Here is an 18,715-nt window from a genome sequence, read left to right as displayed (position 1 = left end):
GATATTGTTTTACTGTTTTCTCAAAAAGTAAAGCATTTCATGGAATAATATTTCAAGAGAAGTATTTCACCACTACCTTCTGTAAACCATGTAAGTTATTTGTAAATCTGTGAAATTTCATTTTTTGTTCCTGTACCGAAAGGGTCCAATGGCTTTAAGAGGGAACCAAGCCTCATTTGATGGTTTTCTCACAATTGATATTGTGAACAAGGTTCGGCAAACAGACTATCCAAGAAGAATGTTGTCACTCAGTCAGAAAAGAGTTAAGTTAATGACAATACACAGGTTTTGTTCTTTTAACAACAATCTTCTTTTATTACCATTTAACCTTGTCTTAATCACCATTATATCTACATATTTCATATTTTAAATCTGTGACCATTTTACAGACACCCTGTATTCAAACAACTACACCTCTATAACCAACCTAAAGAGTTGTCAACAAATTGTTCAAACAATTTAAATTTTGTATACCTTTAAAGAAAATTTATAATACCCTGCAAATATCTTTTCAAAATTGAACTCAAACCACAGGAGTCTTTTCATTCAACTTTATGTTTGACACCTCTCCCCCCAAAATGAAAATATTCAAGAAATACTTAGTGAATAAATGATTTGAAAACCATTTACTTTAATACTATTATAGGCCAATTCAAGCAATTATAAGAGCACAACATTCTCATTCTAAATCTGTATTAACTGTGCGTCAAAAAATAATTTAAAAAAGTTATGAAAACATACATATTAAACCTCAAGTTTCTCATTACTGTGAACCACTCTGGTTTGGCTGGTATTTAACAACTTTTGCTTTGATGAAAGTTTGTCAAAACATCTGTTTTATTGTACCAGTTGCTGTTTCCAACCATTGTGTACACAATAAATGTTCAAGTTACTTCTTCCACTGTTTTGTCAGTAGCACCAGAAGTTTTAAGCTCAACAGGAAAAGTGAAAAGCAGTCTAGAAATTCACCAAGAAACAACTATAAATAATAGCAAATTTGCGAATACTACCATGTACATTTATGAAATCTTAATTGAGGGAATGTTGGCTCTGAGAGTAGCCAGTTTGGTATCATCATTTTGAACGGTATTCTCTAGTGCTCGTCTTCAAGTATACAGTATAGCTCATCAGAATACATGTATACTGTTCAAAACTTCGAGACAACACCGGTTCAGAGCCAACACTCCCTCAAAAGACATTATTAAACACATGGTTGTACCCTCAAGTTTGTTTCTATTTATAGTTAACTCTTATCATTCGCACCATGCAAAGCTACAAACATCACTTAGAAAATCATTGTTACACATTTTTTTAAAGCCACATTGTTTAGTACAAACTGGAATGTCAAATATTTCAAAGGCACTACGAACGCTTTGGTTTCAACTATTAAATCACCTAAAAACACTACGCAGAAATCAGAAATGCCACTCATCATGCAAATTTACGCAAACCATGATGCGTGCCCACACCACTGGGTAGAAACTGTATGTTTTGATTTGCCCAGACATTAGGGACCCGATGTCACAGAGCTGCCTAGGCAAAAAAAAGTAGCTAAGCACAACAAAATTACGCAGAGTTTTCTGCGGAAGCAGCTGTATGAAATTGGGACTACAAAACAAACATATATATACTGCAGTTAAAAGGTTTTTTCATATAGAATGGGAAAACAGAAGAAGGTAGTTAAAGAACAGTTTAAGCATAATAAGAGTAAAAATGTGTTAAACGGTGGCACAAAGTCTTTTATTTTAGTTTCAATTCCAGTTAAACATTTCAAATCTAATTTAATTAGGCATAATTTGCATTGAATTAACAATCTATCCTTATGGCATTTGTTTTTGGCAGTGAAATTAAATAGTTTACACTTGTGGGTATTTTTTGTAACACTATGTCCACAGATTTACATTAAACTTACACTGTTTAAAGATAATTATAGTAGAAAGCTTCCCTTAAAATATTACTAGCTGAGGAAATGTAATTTTTCAGAGATGAGTAGAAACGATGACACGAAAATACGTTTTACACGCTAAAATACTTTTCGTCTTTATTTAGAGACAAAAATTATTTTTTAGACTTGTACTCATTTCTCAAAAACTACAGCACCCCAACAAGAAATGTTGTAAGAGAAGCTTTCTATCATCATTATCTTCAAACTGTGTGAGATTTAATCTCAGATTAGTGTAAATTTGTGGGCACTGTGGTTTGTGTCCTACAAAAAATACCTGGATCCTTTAAATATTCATAAGGAATACATTAATCTACCTAATTGGTGGCCTTAACTTAAGGTGGTGCATGATTATCAACAACAAAAATAATATTTAAAAAAAAAGGCAACATCAGCGTTATTGAAAATATACATGTATTTCATACTTTAGTAATCACGAAACTGAGTAAAAAAAAATAACCTGTGAAAAGGGCATATCTGAGGTAGTGTCTGCGGCTATGACTTGAGAAGCATTGAAGCATTAGATGCACATAGCAACAGCTTCAGCCGTAGCCACATCAGTAAATTCAGAAACCGCCTTTAGGTTTTAAATTCTCCCATACAACAAGCACACTTTAATACACCCAGCCTCACTCCTACTTATTTACTTATAATTTTGTAGTGTTTTGTTAACACTTCTACAAACAAAAATTATACAAGAAATAATGAAATATAAGTTACTAAATAATAGTTGTGTAAGTTAATACATTGTGGTTGTGTTTGCCTTTTACTGATGTAGTAAAAATACCTTTCTTCATTGGCAATATTTTTAGGGGACATTATTGGGATGTAAGGTTGCAGCAGACTTACATGTACCAGGTAAATCTATTGTTCTCGGTAATGGAGCATGCTGAGAACTACATCAACATTGACAATTTACCTGGTAAGTCAGCTGCCATGTAGCGTTCCAAAGTCTCCCATTCCTTCAATTTTAAGATTTACAGGTGAAAACTCAACTACAAATATCTAAAAAAGGCAGTAAAACTTTGAAGAACCAAAATATGAAAAGTAAAGTTTTGAGGATATCAAATCTTAGAAGTGAAATCTTACACCATCACATCAGAGTTTCATTGAGGCGTTTGTGTTTTCTTGGTTTCTTCCTCTGTGTGTTCACCTCTGGGACCCCTGGTCGAATCCCACAATGGACCTGAACCTTGCATGTGGATTGGATTTTTAGTTTTCTATCTGACCCCATGGGTTTTCCCTATTTGTGGGCTTTCCTCCTGAATCTAAAACTTACATTTTGTTCGGTTTATCGTCTACTATATACAGGCATCTTTAAGCCTATCAAAGGTAAACCATTTTTTTTTTATAAGGGACTTGTGTCCCATCTGTCCTAAAACAGGTTTGAGACTTAGACTTATTTCCTGACAGTTTTGATTTTTTCTTTTTATAAAGAAAAGATAGAGATGTTTCACCAACTGGTTATCAGCATTAACTAGAGTTGAAAACAATTCTATTTCTCAATGTCATTTAAAATAAAACAAAAACAAAAACCATATATATAATAATAGAGGCTTGAGGTAGGCCGGGTCTAGACGTTGTGTCTTTAGAGTTGACTCTTTTAGCTTCCGAGTTGCTTTCTCAACCAATCCTCTTGAAGTCCAATGAATAACATAATACAAACGCCCAGCGCTGTACCAAAACCCTGAAGAAACAGCAACTGAAGCTTCTGCCCTGGTCTGCTGCTCAGTGTTTCAACCAATTCTGGGAACTGCAAATTGAAAGAAGAAAAAACAGGCATATTACATGTACATTCAATTTTATGCAAACTGAAAAACCAATGTCAACAAAACGCTAACCCCCTGTAAATATTCACACACTTTGAGGTAACATGAAAAAGTGGTTGATTTGCTCACAGTTGATTGCTCACAGTTGATTAGCTCACATGTTGATTTGCTCACAGTTGATTGGCTCACATGTTGATTTGCTCACAGTTGATTGGCTCACATAATGATTTGCGCACATGTTGATTTGCTCACAGTTGATTGGCTCACATAATGACTTGCGCACATGTTGATTTGCTCACAGTTGATTGGCTCATCACAGTTGATTTGCTCAAATGTTAATTGGCTTACAGTTGATTGGCTCACAGGTTAATTGGCTTACATTTGATTGGTTCATATAGGTTGACTGGATCACATGTAAGATCTGAGACTATGCATGCGTGGCATTAAATGTTAAAGCCATTGGACACTTTAGGTAAACAGTATTGTCCAAGTCCCACACTTCGTGTATCCGACTTATATATAAAATGACAAACCTGTGAAAATTTAGGCTCAATCGGTCATCGGAGTCGGAAGAAAATAACGGGAAAACCCACCCTTGTTTCCGCACGTTTCGCCGTGTCATGACATGTGTTTAAAATAAATCCGTAATTCTCGCTATCGAGAATTGATATTGTTTTAATGTTTTCTCAAAAAGTAAAGCATTTCAAGGAATAATATTTCAAGAGAAGTCTTGAACTTTTATTTTTTTTTTTGTACCGAAAGTGTCCAGTGGCTTTAAGAATTTTGAGAATTTTAGTACACTTTGGTTTTCCTTTCTGTACAGCAACCCTGCATTGTGTACTTAAATTCATGTGATGAGATGAAAATCTCAAATTTCTGAGGTGATACAGCAAATTTATTTATAGACAAATTTAGAATTGAATGTTTCGGCACAAGTCTTAAGAATGTCTATTTATAAACACAGGAAAATTCCTCAAAAATCACAGGGCCTGTTATTTGCACACAAACTGGTACAACAAAATATTTTGCATTCGTCGCAATACCACATCAATTATCAGTAAATTACACATTATCTCAATGTGGTGTGCATCAGGTTCCGATAAGACTTGAACTTGGTCCATGGTTCATTCATTAGGCTTCCTGAGAGTCACACGACTGTTTGCAATATTTACAGTTTGGTTTGCACTTGCCTCTTGAAAGATATGATTACTATTAATACCTGTTTGAATATGAGCCACATTCAGGCTATCATCAATGTAAACCTGGTACAGACTTTTGCACACTTCCGTTTGCAGGTATCCCTCATATTGATTTTTCTCTGCACGTCTAACTTTTGTTGTAAATCCACGGACACTAAGTGATCAAACAAGTCTTGTTTGATCAATATTGTTCACTTCAGCTCAGATTTGCAATTTTACAACTGTGTATACTGTACAATGGTCTCAATCAAACATCAAACTTGTCCAGTGTTTAAAAACTATATTACTTATGATGGCAAAATTTCTCATATAATGTCCACCACTTTTCTATTTTAACACATTTTTCCAGTTACTTCAATAAAAAAAAATAAAAAACTGTGCTAAAAGATTCTGTTAGGACCCCCTCCACAAAAATGTTTTGTACATCTGTCAATTGTGTTGGCACAAATTTATGATATTTTGAAAGGTCTGAAATGTACGCATCGTGTGTTTGAAAATACTGAAATAGTATTTACAAGATATTGTCCAGGTTATACTGGTCCCCCAACACCATTTATCCCATAATAAAAAACCTGACGGAAAATTTCTGCAAGTCTATAAAACCACTTTATGTACAGTCATGGTACAATCGACCTTGGTATGGGATTACTTATGCTACGCAAGGGGTTTGTTTTATGATAAGGCCAAATAAAAAAAATTTAAGTTAATCATCCCCCTCATCCTTTTTTGAGGCCACATCCTTTTTTCTGTTTTTTTTTTTTTTTTTTTTTTAAATGACATTTCACAAAAGTATTTCTACATAAAGTTAGTGGTGGCTATAAATTGATGAATTGGTTGCCAGTTTGAATATAAATACTTGGCAGCCACCTTTGAGAGAAATAAAAAATAAATAGGCCCTCATCCTCCTCTTTTTGGAAAAACCCGGATGATCAACTGGTATTTTGTTTTACTAGGCCTAAAGTCATATCCATTCACTCACCAGATCCACAAGAGCAATGTAGATAAACATTCCGCCAGCTAGGGCGAATATCCACATGCTTAAAGCCTCGATATTTCCAGCGGCAACACCAATGGCCAGGCCCATGTAGGCTAGCACCGAAGAGACGGCCTGGACAAACAGCGCCTGCTTGATGGTCATGCCTCCCTTTAACATCACAGCAAAATCACCTGCAGAAATATCAAACAGGAAGAAACTTTAAATAAATATATGTAGGATTTGAAAAAAAATCTTTGGTTTCAACTCGACGTTTGGATCATTATGCTCTGATCGTCTTCTGGACGATCAGAGCATTTTGGTTTAAATAAATAGTGAACTTGCGGGTACAACCATGTGTAAATCTCTTTTGTGTGAGTGTTGGCTCTGAGAAGAGCCGGTTTGGTCTCGTCGTTTCGAACAGTATACTCTGCTCGTCTTCAGCTGAAACAACAAAGTTTAGTAATAAGAATGCTTTCGACAATCTGAGCAATGTTTTACAACAAAAAGGACTCAAATGTTTTCTTACTTTCTTCACTTTTCTTGAAGTCGTTCATAAAAGATTATGGAAACAAAACAAAACAGGCTCGACTGACATCCTTAGGTTATTCCAGAGGAAACTTAGTACCCAAGTTACAAAACTAACTCAAGTTAGTAACCTGACAATTAGGAGTTCATGCATGCAGCAGTGTGAACACTCTTGTTATTATCATTATGGTGATCAAACTTACGGAGCCCACAAAGTGACTAGCACTGTGACCCGTAGGCCTGAAGATGATGAAGAAATATTTAGAAGTTTGAAAATAATTTCCATACCTAGCTCATGAGGCACCTCATGACACATGACTGCTATTGATGTGCTAAGACCCCCAGCAATGCTGTCTGCGAATGCCGCCCCGACAACGAGTCCGTCGCAGAAGTTATGCAGTCCGTCACCCAGCACCACGATCCATGCAAGCGTGGCTATGCTGTTCTTGCCCATTTTAGGGACATCGTGGCTGTGTCCATGGTGATTACCGTGACCAACTTCTGGATCTGGCTCGTGGTTGTGACGATGAGATGAGGTTCCTTCTTGCTCCAAGTGACTATTCAACTCCACATCATCTATGAGGAGCATACTGTTCCGAACTGTGAATGGAAATTACATCAACAAGAAATGAAACAATTGCGAACTGATTATTCCCTTTGTTGTGGCGTGTCATGACCTAGTGGTTAAGATCACCATCTCAAGCTCTGGTGTTCAGCAGAGTGTGGGTACGAGAGTCGTGACACCTGTGTCCTAAGCAAGACATTAACCACGATGCTCCGTCCTTTGTATGGGACGTAAAGCCGTTGGTCCCGTGTGAGCAAAACTGATGAATGATATCGTTTAAAATTCAACCCTCTCCCATCTCTTCAAAATATTTGATTTTCTTACTGATTTCTTTATTGGCATCTCCCGGTGTCATGGCAACAACACAGTGGTGGCAAAGTTTTTTTCCCACAGCCTCGTTACCCTTCAGCATGTTGTACTCCACTTCTGGAAGATTGGCGTGATTGTCGCAGGGGTAGTCACGATTAGGGTTAAGAGGTTTTTGGCTCCCACTCTTCTCAATTCGGTGCTTTTTCTTCCTCTTTGCCTTTGAAGGAAATAAGAGTCTTTATAAATAAACTTTATTCTGACAATTCAAGATTTGTTGAAGGACAAAAATTGTTCTTGTTTAACACTTTAGAGACCATAGCGGCCAATGGCGGCTTGTGTCAAAACGCCAATACCGGCTAGAATCGGCCACAAGATTTTACCCACTTCCAAAGCAAAGACCACAACATTGATACCACGTTGACATAGAAGCTACAATTCAAAAGCAAAACCATTTATTTGTGTTTCTTTTTTACACAATAGCTTAATAGATCATGGCCGGCCACCTTTATACCCTTGGCACAGTTTGATAGAGCTCACAAGAACTAGCCAAGCACAACAAAATTATGCCAGAAAATAGTTTCAAACAAAATCACCATTTTAATGTACCTGTAGCATTTGTGACTGACATCAAACTTGTTGCTTAGCAACAACAAAAAACATTTTCTTCATTTTGGTTGAGAATTTTAAAATCACATTTTTGTATCGTTAAATTAGACATACCTTTTTAGTTTTTCTTGCTTGTTGACAAACTCCCATGAGTTGCTCAATAATAAAAAAGGAGAAAATCCCAACGAGGACGAAGAAACCTTTCCAGACGGCGTTGAGGGCGTGCTCCTTCTCGTTCTGAATAGCCTCATGGGAGTGGTCATCATCGTCGGAACTAACGGTGGACGTATCATCATGAATATGAATACCTAGAGACTAAAAGACAACAAAGATGCAGGGATTAGATTGGATGAAATAGAAAATTCTTGAAAATGGCTCTTGTTTATGCCTGGTTCCCCCTCGTTCCAGACCCAGAACATCCCAAATGAAATGGTACACTTTATTACGAGATTTAAAACAGACTCTGTGCATGACCCCCAAAAAATACATACTAACAGATTTGGATACAATGAGGACTATTTTTCCTTTTGGTAATTGCTTGACTTCTTTCAAGACAATTATGACTCAAGTGCTCTGGACACCTTTGGTAATTGTCAAATACCAGTATGACCTCTTTCTCAAACACTACCTTACTTCAGAGGGAGCCGTTTCTCACAATGTTTTAAATCATCAACAGGTCTCCATTGCTTATTACCAAGTACATTTGTTTGTATGCTAACAATTATTTTGAGTAACTACCAATAGTGTCCAGTGCCTTTAAAAAGACTTCTTAACTCTTGAAAATCAGAAAACATCCTAAAAAATCACACACCTGAAGATGTCAGTTTAACTTCCTCTTCTTAATTTCCGTATCAATAAATTTTATCAGTTTTTCTGCAAACAATTACTTACATGAGGAATGAGGTGCATCAGGGCATCTCCAGAGAGAGTTCCAACTGCCATGGCAACGAGGACGGATATCAAGCGGTGGTAGCCATTAGGAAAGCGTTGCATGCAAGGCACAATCAAGATGCACATTATGGACGTAAGACTGATAAGAGTAATAGCTGCGATGCCGTAACCCCAAACTGGAAAACAACAAGAAAAATCCATTATGTTTTGTTAAAACTAGTACAGATTTATGGCAAAGAAGTATTTACTTGGTGCTTTCCACCAATTAAGAAATGTGCAAACTGCTTGATTTTGTGTCTTTCTTTTATGAAATAATAACAAGCCTTGCTGCTTTGCTAAACTTTGTATTGCGGATCATTCTGGAGTTCCATGTTTCTATACATTTTGGGAGGCTATAGTTTGTTCCAAGTCAGTGATCCCATGAGGGTCCATATAGTGTGTGTGTTTCAGATTGTGTGTAATCCTGCGGGAAGCTATTCTAAGGTAGGCCTACAGCTGCACGATCAGCACTATTTATATTTTTGGTAGTTTTTGACATATTATTATTACTCCAACAAATATAAATAATGCTGATCACGCTTTATTGTAAGCACCCAAACAAATTGAACTATTCAAACATCTACAAATATTGGGAGAGTTGAATTTGAAAAAGCTACAGGTACTTTTGTAATAGTGAAGATGAAAATGACAGTGACAGCTAGCTTTGATAGTGACAGAGACTTGGAAAGTGCCTATAATTTAGAAAGTCACAATAACCGTGACAATGTCCATAGTGGCAATGCCCTCAATAGTGACATGACTTTGACAGGAAAAATTACCCTGATTGTTACAGTGAATTCGACAGTAACAAGATATCAACAGTGACAATGCCCCAGATAAATGACAATGTCCTGAATATAGTGTGACAATGGCTATGACAATTACATTGACAGTGACAATGCTCGGGATGACAATGACATTAAAAGTGACAATGACTTCATAAATGATTTAGCTATAGTGCCAATTATATTGATAGTGACAATGGCTTATAGGCAATAACTTTGACATAACAAATGACAAGCTTGTTAAAATGACAATTTTGTTATAGTGACATCATGCCATACTTACTATGGCCAGGGACATGCTGGTGTCCTACTTCAGTGTTGTTCATCTCTGCATGACCATTAGTGGCATCTTCGTGACCGTCATGATTGGTGACAACCTGGTGACTGTCACCGCCATTGATGGGAAACTGCATGCACACATGGCTGTCTAGCTGCTGCAAGAGTACCGGGCACATCTGAAGGAACTCCTTCTGTGTAAGTCCCGTCGAGGCCTGGATATCGAAGATACCCAGTAAGCCATCTGGAGAAAGGCACTGCGACAAAATGACAGGAAAATCAGGAAATAATTATAAGAATGAATCTGTGATCCCAGACCTGCTGCTGTGATGTTGACATATATGGAACAATTACTGACCCAATTAAAACTCAGATTAAATGTAGGTTTCTAAGGCAATGAGCATCTCTTATAAAATAAAAATTCACCAACAGCTCAGATAAACTTTCACTGGTTTTATTTTTTCTCCCACAATTTGTCCCAATTACTTCATGAGGCTGGATCACCTAAAAAAAAAAATTGTTTAGTCAAAACACAAAAGACAGTCGTTTTTAGTATTAGAAACATTTCAAGGAATAAGCACTTCCCATCATAACACATGGATTCGGGATGCAGTCTTGTCTGTGAGTAAAGCAACAGTTTATTTAGTTGTTATGACCGCCAGAAACCCAAATTGAGCATTGTCTACAAAATAATTGCTACGATCAAACTGTGAGGTGGACTTCCAGTGGTGCTTCTAAAACGAAAAACATGACAAACTGAAGCAAAGTTCAAATCATGGAGACCCGATGTAAAGCAACCTGAAACAAAACTTTGGAGGTAAAAACAACTTTATATAGTGTCATGTTGAGCGAGGGACAACTTTTCATTTGAAACCGTTGTATTGCAAAGTTTCAAGTTACAACACATGTTCATTCGGTGATCAACCCGTAGCCGTAGGCGTAGCCGTTAGGCGTAGCCAAGCTCGACCAGCCTAGTCCATAGAGAAAAGACCACGGAGTTTATCTTTCTAAGCATGGCACAGATCCCGAACGTGCAGAAATGATTTTAGTACAAAACAAGTCATCATAAATTAATCATATTTTTATGTGAAAGAAAAACCCTAATGATGGTCGAACATAGACTATCGTATAACCTATACCGGTATGCAACTATGTCACCGCCAAATGGAAGTTGTTTTCATTGAGTTGGTTTTATTTCATTTACGGGTGGAAACACCAAATTTACATCAGCAAAATAAACAGTGTATATAGTTTATAAAAGGCCAAATATAAAAAAATATATATATATAAACAGCAGACTTTAAACAATAGGTTCAAGACAGGACAATTGCACACCCGAGGGATTGCAAAAAAAGTAACCTACTGTCAAATCGTTTTCCAATCGCCATAAAACAAGATTAGAACAATAAGAACATTTTTTTCTTAAAGGCAGTGGACACTATTGGTAATTTCTCAAAATAATTATCAGCATAAAACCTTCCTTGGTAACGAGTAATGGGGAGAGGTTGATGGTATAACACTTTGTAAGAAACGGCTCCCTCTGAAGTGACGTAGTTTTCGAGAAAGAAGTAATTTTTCACGATTTTGATTTCGAGACCTCAAGTTTAGAATTTGAGGTATCGAAATCAAGCATCTGAAAGCACACATTCCCAACTTCGTGTGACAAGGGTGTTTTTTTCTTTCATAGTTATCTCGCAACTCCGACGACCAATCAAGCTCAAATTTTCACAGGTTTGTTATTTCATGCATTATATTGAGATACACCAAGTGAGAAGACTGGTCTTTGACAATTACCAATAGTGTCCATTGCCTTTAAGTCTAGTAAAAGTAAGAGTTTTGTTCTGTAAGTATACACAATCTAGACCTATGGCCTAGATAAAACTGTCACTCAAAAATAGAACGAAAAGTAGAATCAGCTGTTTATACCAACCCTAAAGTACGTATATGATGTACAACAAAAATATAATGTCTGACGTTTGGACCCTAGCATAGCAAAGTCATTATCGAGGGCAAAAAACCCTATGTATGACCAACTCTATTGTTTTTACTATATGAGGAACGCCTATACGAACGAACATTGTATGAACATCACACATTTTCAAGGACAACATTTTAAGTATGTTTTAAAATTATACCTATTTCCGACTGTTAATTTATGGTATTTATTCACGCATCATTGCTGTTAAACTATACCAGCAAAAATATAAGCTGATTATTTAACAGTTAGTAAAAGTTGTTTTGCGCCTTTTTATGGTGGTAGACTCCAGAGTCTTGGTTCTATTAGAACGATCGCATTTTCGTCCGAACAACACCCACACAGGATTTTCAAGGGATATATTTTTTTGACTTTCAGGAAGATGATGCAGTTTCGAACCACTTTGCAGTTGCCGCCATCGGCGAGGCCATTCATGCGTGTATAAACCTATATCGCATCTGGTCTACTGGAATCCTCCTGGTGGACATCCAAATCGCGGCAGGAGGAAAATGAGCTACACTGACACCATCACCCGAGACACAAATCTCAATCCAAACGAGACTCAACAACTCATGAGGGACAAATCAACCTGGCACCACTTCACTTCATCAAAGCTGCTTCTACTATTCTAAGGACGAAGGATGATGATGATGATGATAAAAGCACCACACGCAAAACTCTCAACCAATGATAGGTCTTCATTGATTTCAGTGATGTGCTGTTTGGGCTATGGGCACTAAGAGGTCATCCCATAAAGACCCACTTAAGATTTAAACGAATCTTAGATTTGTCCAAGATCAACAGTTAGAAGATCTCCTCTACCCTCGATCCCTGCAGTGCGTTATCACTTTCAGATAAAATGACCATCAAACAACAATTCAACTATATTTGGTTTGCGGTAACACTATGTGTGTATATCTTGCCAGGTAGACGTTTGTTCTTAGAGAACTGTCTTGCATTTATTTTACTGCCGCGGAGAAGATATATGGGGCTCGGGAGACTTCTCAGTTCTGAAAAGAACAATTCAACTGCCAACTATAACGGTATTGTTTGAAGCTTTGGTGTTGAGAAATCGGAAGAAACTATATATAGATAGATAAGAGAGTAAACTTGCGGGTACAACCAATGTGTAAACTTGCGAGGCCAACTCAATGGCTATTTCATCCACTGACCACTGGAATCACAAAATAAGCCTGCAGCTATGCAAGATGTACTTTGACAAGGAATTGTTGGACAACACCCAAGTCGACTAAAAAACAATTATTATTTTAAATCAAAATGTCAAGTCCGGCGGTAAACTATGCCACCTAATGCGACCTTGAAGAGGTGATGGTTCACTAATGGACACCCGTTGACGGGCTAAAAGTCAACCATACCCGTCAATCAAACTGGACAAAAAATCCCTTTCCCATTTTGGGTAAAATGAACGCACGAACTGCAGAAACAAACACCCCGTTAACCCCAGTAAAACCACCTACTGCTTGGCGGGAAATGGCTCTATTAGGGTAAAATGCACGCAGCTGTGATCATGAATACCACCTCCTGCGTTAAGACAACAAAAACAAAGTGAATTTCACACGGATTCGGACGCACCCCTGGGACAACATCTTTGAGGTGCAGAACGTTTAAAATTCCATTAATATAATCTGTTGGTACCAATATAAAGTGTCAGAATACACCCTGGGTCTTACTGAAAATATGCGTGCTGGGTGATCTTATCCGACTTTCCTTTCATCATAAAAAAAAATGGAGTAAACAAACCAAATACTAAAATACGGCCCCTGGGTTGGAGCCTTGGGCATGACGCAAGATATGACGTTCACTGATTGGATCATACTTTCAAAGATATTCAATATTACTTTGAAAATACCAGTAGATATATTCAGGCCTGGATATTATTACCAAAACAAACAGGGGACACCCTGGCTAACGAAAAGGGTGTCAGCCAAATTTCGGGGTCATTAGATTAAATTCTTCGCGCCGAGAACAATTAGCGCCCTGCTGTCAATTACCAAACTACACACATTTTAGGTCATAAGTTCGCAGTTGTAATGCCAAAGAAAAGTTTTGATAACGTTTATTTTGTTGAGTGAACAAAGTTTGTCAAAACAAAACAGGCGTCCGTGTTTTTCTCTATCACGGTCGTACAAAAATTGACATGCCTGCTCACAGTGACGCCAAGTCAAACTGAGAACCTTCCGCGAAAAAGTTTTAGATAAATCTATGTCAAGGTTTTTTTCTGACAGTAGTTTTTTAAAGACACTGGAAACTATTGGTAATTGTCAAAGACCAGTCTTTTCATATATCACGTATCTCAACATATGCATAACATAACAAACCTGTGAAAACTTGAGCTCAATTGGACGTCAAAGTTGCAAGATAACAATGAAAGAAAAATTACCCTTGTCACAAGAAGTTGTGTGCTTTCAGATGCTTGATTTCGAGACCTCGAAATCTAAGTCTGATGTCTCAAAATCAAATTCGTGAAAAAAAACTTCTTTTTCGAAAGCTGTTTGACTTCAGAGGGAGCCGTTTCTCACAATGTTATATTTTATCCACCTCTCCCTATTACTCGTTACAAAGTAAGGTTTTATGCTAATAATTATTTTGAGTAATTACCAATCGTGTCCACTGCCTAAAACGATGACGGATTTTGTTCGTGCAAATGGCATTATAGGAAAGATTTTTAATTTCCTAAATCTATACTTGAAATGTAGCTGTAAATCGTGGGTCATTTATTGCCAAAAATACTACAAGCAGATCAGGGAGGCACACCTCAGAGCAAGCAGACAAACATGAATTTCATATTAATTCAAAAGATAAAAAACGTGGCACGGCCTTCAGCCTACAGACTGAGCTTATTCTCGCTGAAAATCAAATTGCTCGTCTTTTAACCAACACAGAAAATATTGTCATCGCCCCCCCCCCCCCCAAAAAAAAAAACACCTCATCGTCAAAAATGTTGAAAGTTGTCATAAATAAGTTCTTAATGGAATTTTTGTGTGCAGTTCTACATTAAAGGCACTGGACACACGTCTGGTAATTGTCAAAGGCCAGTATTCACACGTCACTTGCCGTATATCCCAACATATGAATAAAGTCAGTTAACCTGTGAAAATTTTGACTCAATTGGTCATTGAAGTTGAAAGAAAATGATGAAATAAAAACACCCTTGTTGTACAAATTAGTGCGCTTTCAGATAGGAATAAAAGGCTTCTGGTCAGAAGTCTTTTATTATTTTAGTAAGAAATTACCTCTTTCTCAAAAACTAAGCTACTTCAGAGATAGTCGTTTCTCACAACGTGTTATATACTATCAACAGCTCTCCGTTGCTCGTTACCAAGTAAGGTTTTATGCTAATCAAAATATTGAGTAATTACCAAACGTGTACCATGAACCTCTAAAAAGACTTTAATTTGTTTGCACTTTCTTGACCTTTTAGGGTCCCTTTGCATAATCGGCACCTGCTAACTTGGATTCCAACCCACCATAAATAAAAGTCCATTTGTTTGCACCCGTCAATAACGAGAGTTTAAGTTTCTTGTCGATTCACTTTGATGAAATTTGACGAATTCAAAGTGAATGAATAATCAAAATAGAAATGCCCTCTTTTGATCTTGCATCTGAACTCCGCGTAACGTACAAACATTGCTCGTCACGGCCAAGAAATTTCACCTTTATTTCTCAAAAACTTGTGGTTCAAATCAAAACATGTTTCATACAAACCGAGCATGTCACAAAAAGATCCGCCGAAAAGGTTGTTTATTGAATTTTTTGTACAATACATTTAAATCTGTTATTATAATGGTTTATCAGCGAAGGATTATTTTGTGTTAAAAAAAAACAACATGAACAAGCTGCAAGGGGGAACCCAATAAATTTCTCAGAGCAGTAAATCGAAACCAAGATAAAGTATCAAATTACATAAAACATGAGGCAATAACTCTTAAGTTTCTTCCTGGACCTATGTCTTGGTTGGAGCTTTATGTGTTGGGAGACTTAAAAAAGGACTTTCGTACATTCTGGTGTCACGGCCAAGAAATTTCAGCTCTATTTTTCAAAGTTTTGTTCAAATCAAAACATGTTTCATAAAAACCGATTACGTCATGCAAGCATGTAAGCTTGATCTTAGCTGAGAAAAAAATTGTGATTGAGCCTGAAGAGCTCATGATCCCGGAAACGAAAAGTTTTAAAAACAATACCACGAAAAATACAGGTCTATAATATTGTTCCATTCAGTTGATAGATTAAAGGTACTGGACACTGTTAGTAATTCTCGAGGTAATTATTAGCCTAAAACCGTACTTGGTAACGAGTAACAGAGAGCTGCTGATGGGTTAAAACATTGTGAGAAGTGGCTCCCTCTGAAGTAACGTAGTTTTCGAGAAAGAAGTAGTTTTCCAAGACTTTGATTTTCAGACCTCAGAATTAGATTTTGAGGTCTCGAAATCAAGCATCTGAAAGTACACAATTTCGTGTGTTTTTCTTTCATTATTATCTCGCAAATTTTTACAGTTTATGCATAATATGTTGAGATACACCTCGATCTTTTATCGATAATTACCGATAGTGTCCAGTGTCTTTAAATGAAGTGAGTAGGCCATACGTGTACTATGATCTGGGTAAAGAAAAGTGATGAATTAAACCACAACAAAATCTCATGTTTTAAGTGCCTTATTCGTTCGCAACTTTTTTTTTTAACCGTTGCGACCAAAAAGTAGTAAGTTCTTTTGATACAAGAAACCCTTTTTGCACAGAATGTGCAGGAATTCAGTTGAGAAAGACTGTTTCTGATTATCTTTATTTTATTTTTTAGAAACATTTCCGTATTCCGCCACCAATATATCGAGTTTTTGTTTTCCTTTGTTTTGTTTTTCCCCTAAATCTATATACTTGAAATGTAGCTGTAAATCGTGGGTCATTTATTGGCAAAAATAAAAAGGATAAAGCATCCTACAAGCAGATGAGGGAGGCACACCTCAGAGCAAGCAGACAAACATGAATTTCATATTAATTCAAAAGATAAAAACCTAGACCTGTTTTCTGGATGTAGGCTACTGACACTAAATACGGGAAAACAATTAATTGGTGGCGTCCAGCGGGAAATTTGCCACTATTTTTATGAAATAAAAACTTACCTGAGTTAATTGTTGCTGTTCCGACTTAGAACTGGAGTCCTCCCCAACCATGGGCCTAGTCGGTCTCACACGCCCAGGAAGCTCACCATCCCGTAGTTCCCGGTCTGCCGGTGACCCTCCCCCGGAAGTTGCTGTTTCTTCATCAAGGTGTTCATCACTAGTCGGTTCTGTATCTTGGTCATACCACTCTATGTGATGATGATGATGATGATGATGCTTACGGTCCGAATCCAACCCGGGCACATCCGTTTCATCGTGCCGGCCGAGCCCGATGCTCCCGACCAGCTCAACAAAGCCCTGGAAGCTTATCCGACCAGAGTCGTCTCCGTACTTTTGGAAAAGTTGACGGAGAAATTCTCCATTGTCAATGTTATCAGGCTGACCGTCACCTTCGTCCTGGAGACCCGTTACAGCATCTCCACCTAGTCCATCCCTCGCGAAACACTGGCAAGGTAGCATGACAGAGCAGAGAGCAAACAGAACTAATGATGCTGCCTGAATCATCCATCGTGAGAGGAGGACCATCTTAGGTCTGAAGAGTTTTCAATAAAATGTCTTACTTCTATTAATCGTATCGATCTTCTTCCAATTTAATTTCGGAAAGGAAAGAAAACAATTAAGGATTTCAACAAAGTTTCTGCTTGCAATCTTCGAAGAGGAATATCATAGACAAAGTCACAAATCGTTATCAAGTTTTCAAAGTAATGCTGTTCTAAGCTCAGACAATAAAGAGGCCAGCCTTATAGCAAGATGGGTACCTCCGAAATGATAGCAATGAGGGCGAGTATAATAATATGATGATAAACTTTCTCTGACGTTTCCCTTTTTTTTTTTTTTTTTTTCTTTTTTTTATCCTTCAGTGTTTTTATACTAAGCCTGTGAGCTTACAAATCAATCGAGGCGTATTAGCAAGAGTCACTCAACCCAGGTAAATTGAGCCAATTGCACACTGCGGGTGGGTTGTACGTGTGGTTCACACGGGCCGGCACCGTATCATGTGTACACAAACATCCAACGCATCCACAACACGTACATCACCACCGCATGCTCAGCATTTACATCCATAATGGACGAAAAAACACACTGTAACAAAGAACATTCTAGTTTTTTTCTACAATTCCGGACAAGTTTTCTTTGAAATAACTCTTATTTTACCCATTCTCCCCGTATGTAGAAACCACGTGGTCCATCCAACACATCAACACTCAAACTTGGTCGATTTGTTGCACTAGGTCGTGGAAATTCTCCGCACGGTTCCAAAAGAGATTGCGACGTGCCGTGTGCACTGCCTGGCTCCAAAATGGCGTGCCGTGTGAAAAAATTCACACGCTGACGAACGACATCCTGCGTTCATTGTGCGTGACGTCACTGACCTTTGACCGTTCTATTTTTATCGGCAAGATAATAAACAAGGGACATGATGAATTGCACTGGTAGTCTTTTAACCAGCCGTTGTTAGGTTTTGTAGTTGTGATGTACAGTTTATTTCCATTTTTTTATTGTTATGATACACATGAGCACAATAAAATGTATTCGATCTCCTCTGCCATGAATAATTTAAATACTATTATTTGGGTATAAATGTTTGGATGATTTATAATATAAATCACCGTGGAAAAAAAAGAAGGGATGTCACACCGGCGACATACTAAGGCCGTGTCCGAAACGGCGACTTCGGCTACAGCTACGGCTAGATCGCCCGCGTCTGCCTATTCTTCAA

At 37.5% G+C, this 18,715-nt stretch overlaps 1 protein-coding gene across 2 annotated transcripts; it reads right to left on the bottom strand.

Annotated features, from left to right (window-relative positions):
- Positions 1 to 203: 203 nt before the first annotated feature.
- On the bottom strand, positions 204 to 18,282 carry LOC139937445 (metal cation symporter ZIP14-like). Of its 2 annotated transcripts, none has more exons than XM_071932588.1 (9): positions 18,151 to 18,282; positions 16,996 to 17,577; positions 9,890 to 10,139; positions 8,783 to 8,958; positions 8,006 to 8,206; positions 7,301 to 7,502; positions 6,700 to 7,011; positions 5,890 to 6,077; positions 204 to 3,695 (listed from the first exon to the last, which is right to left on the bottom strand). In XM_071932588.1, exons 2-9 carry the CDS (start codon positions 17,518 to 17,520, stop codon positions 3,546 to 3,548), a joined length of 2,004 nt encoding a protein of 667 aa, XP_071788689.1. In that variant the 5' UTR covers positions 17,521 to 17,577; positions 18,151 to 18,282; the 3' UTR covers positions 204 to 3,545. The 2 variants fall into 2 exon arrangements, with proteins under 2 accessions (XP_071788689.1, XP_071788688.1); XM_071932587.1 differs by having other exon boundaries at positions 16,996 to 17,527.
- Between the last annotated feature and the right edge of the window lie 433 nt (positions 18,283 to 18,715).

Source organism: Asterias amurensis, chromosome 5 (genome assembly GCF_032118995.1).
Source record: "Asterias amurensis chromosome 5, ASM3211899v1".
NCBI lineage: Eukaryota > Metazoa > Echinodermata > Asteroidea > Forcipulatida > Asteriidae > Asterias > Asterias amurensis.
This window is presented reverse-complemented; position numbering and strand designations above follow the sequence as displayed.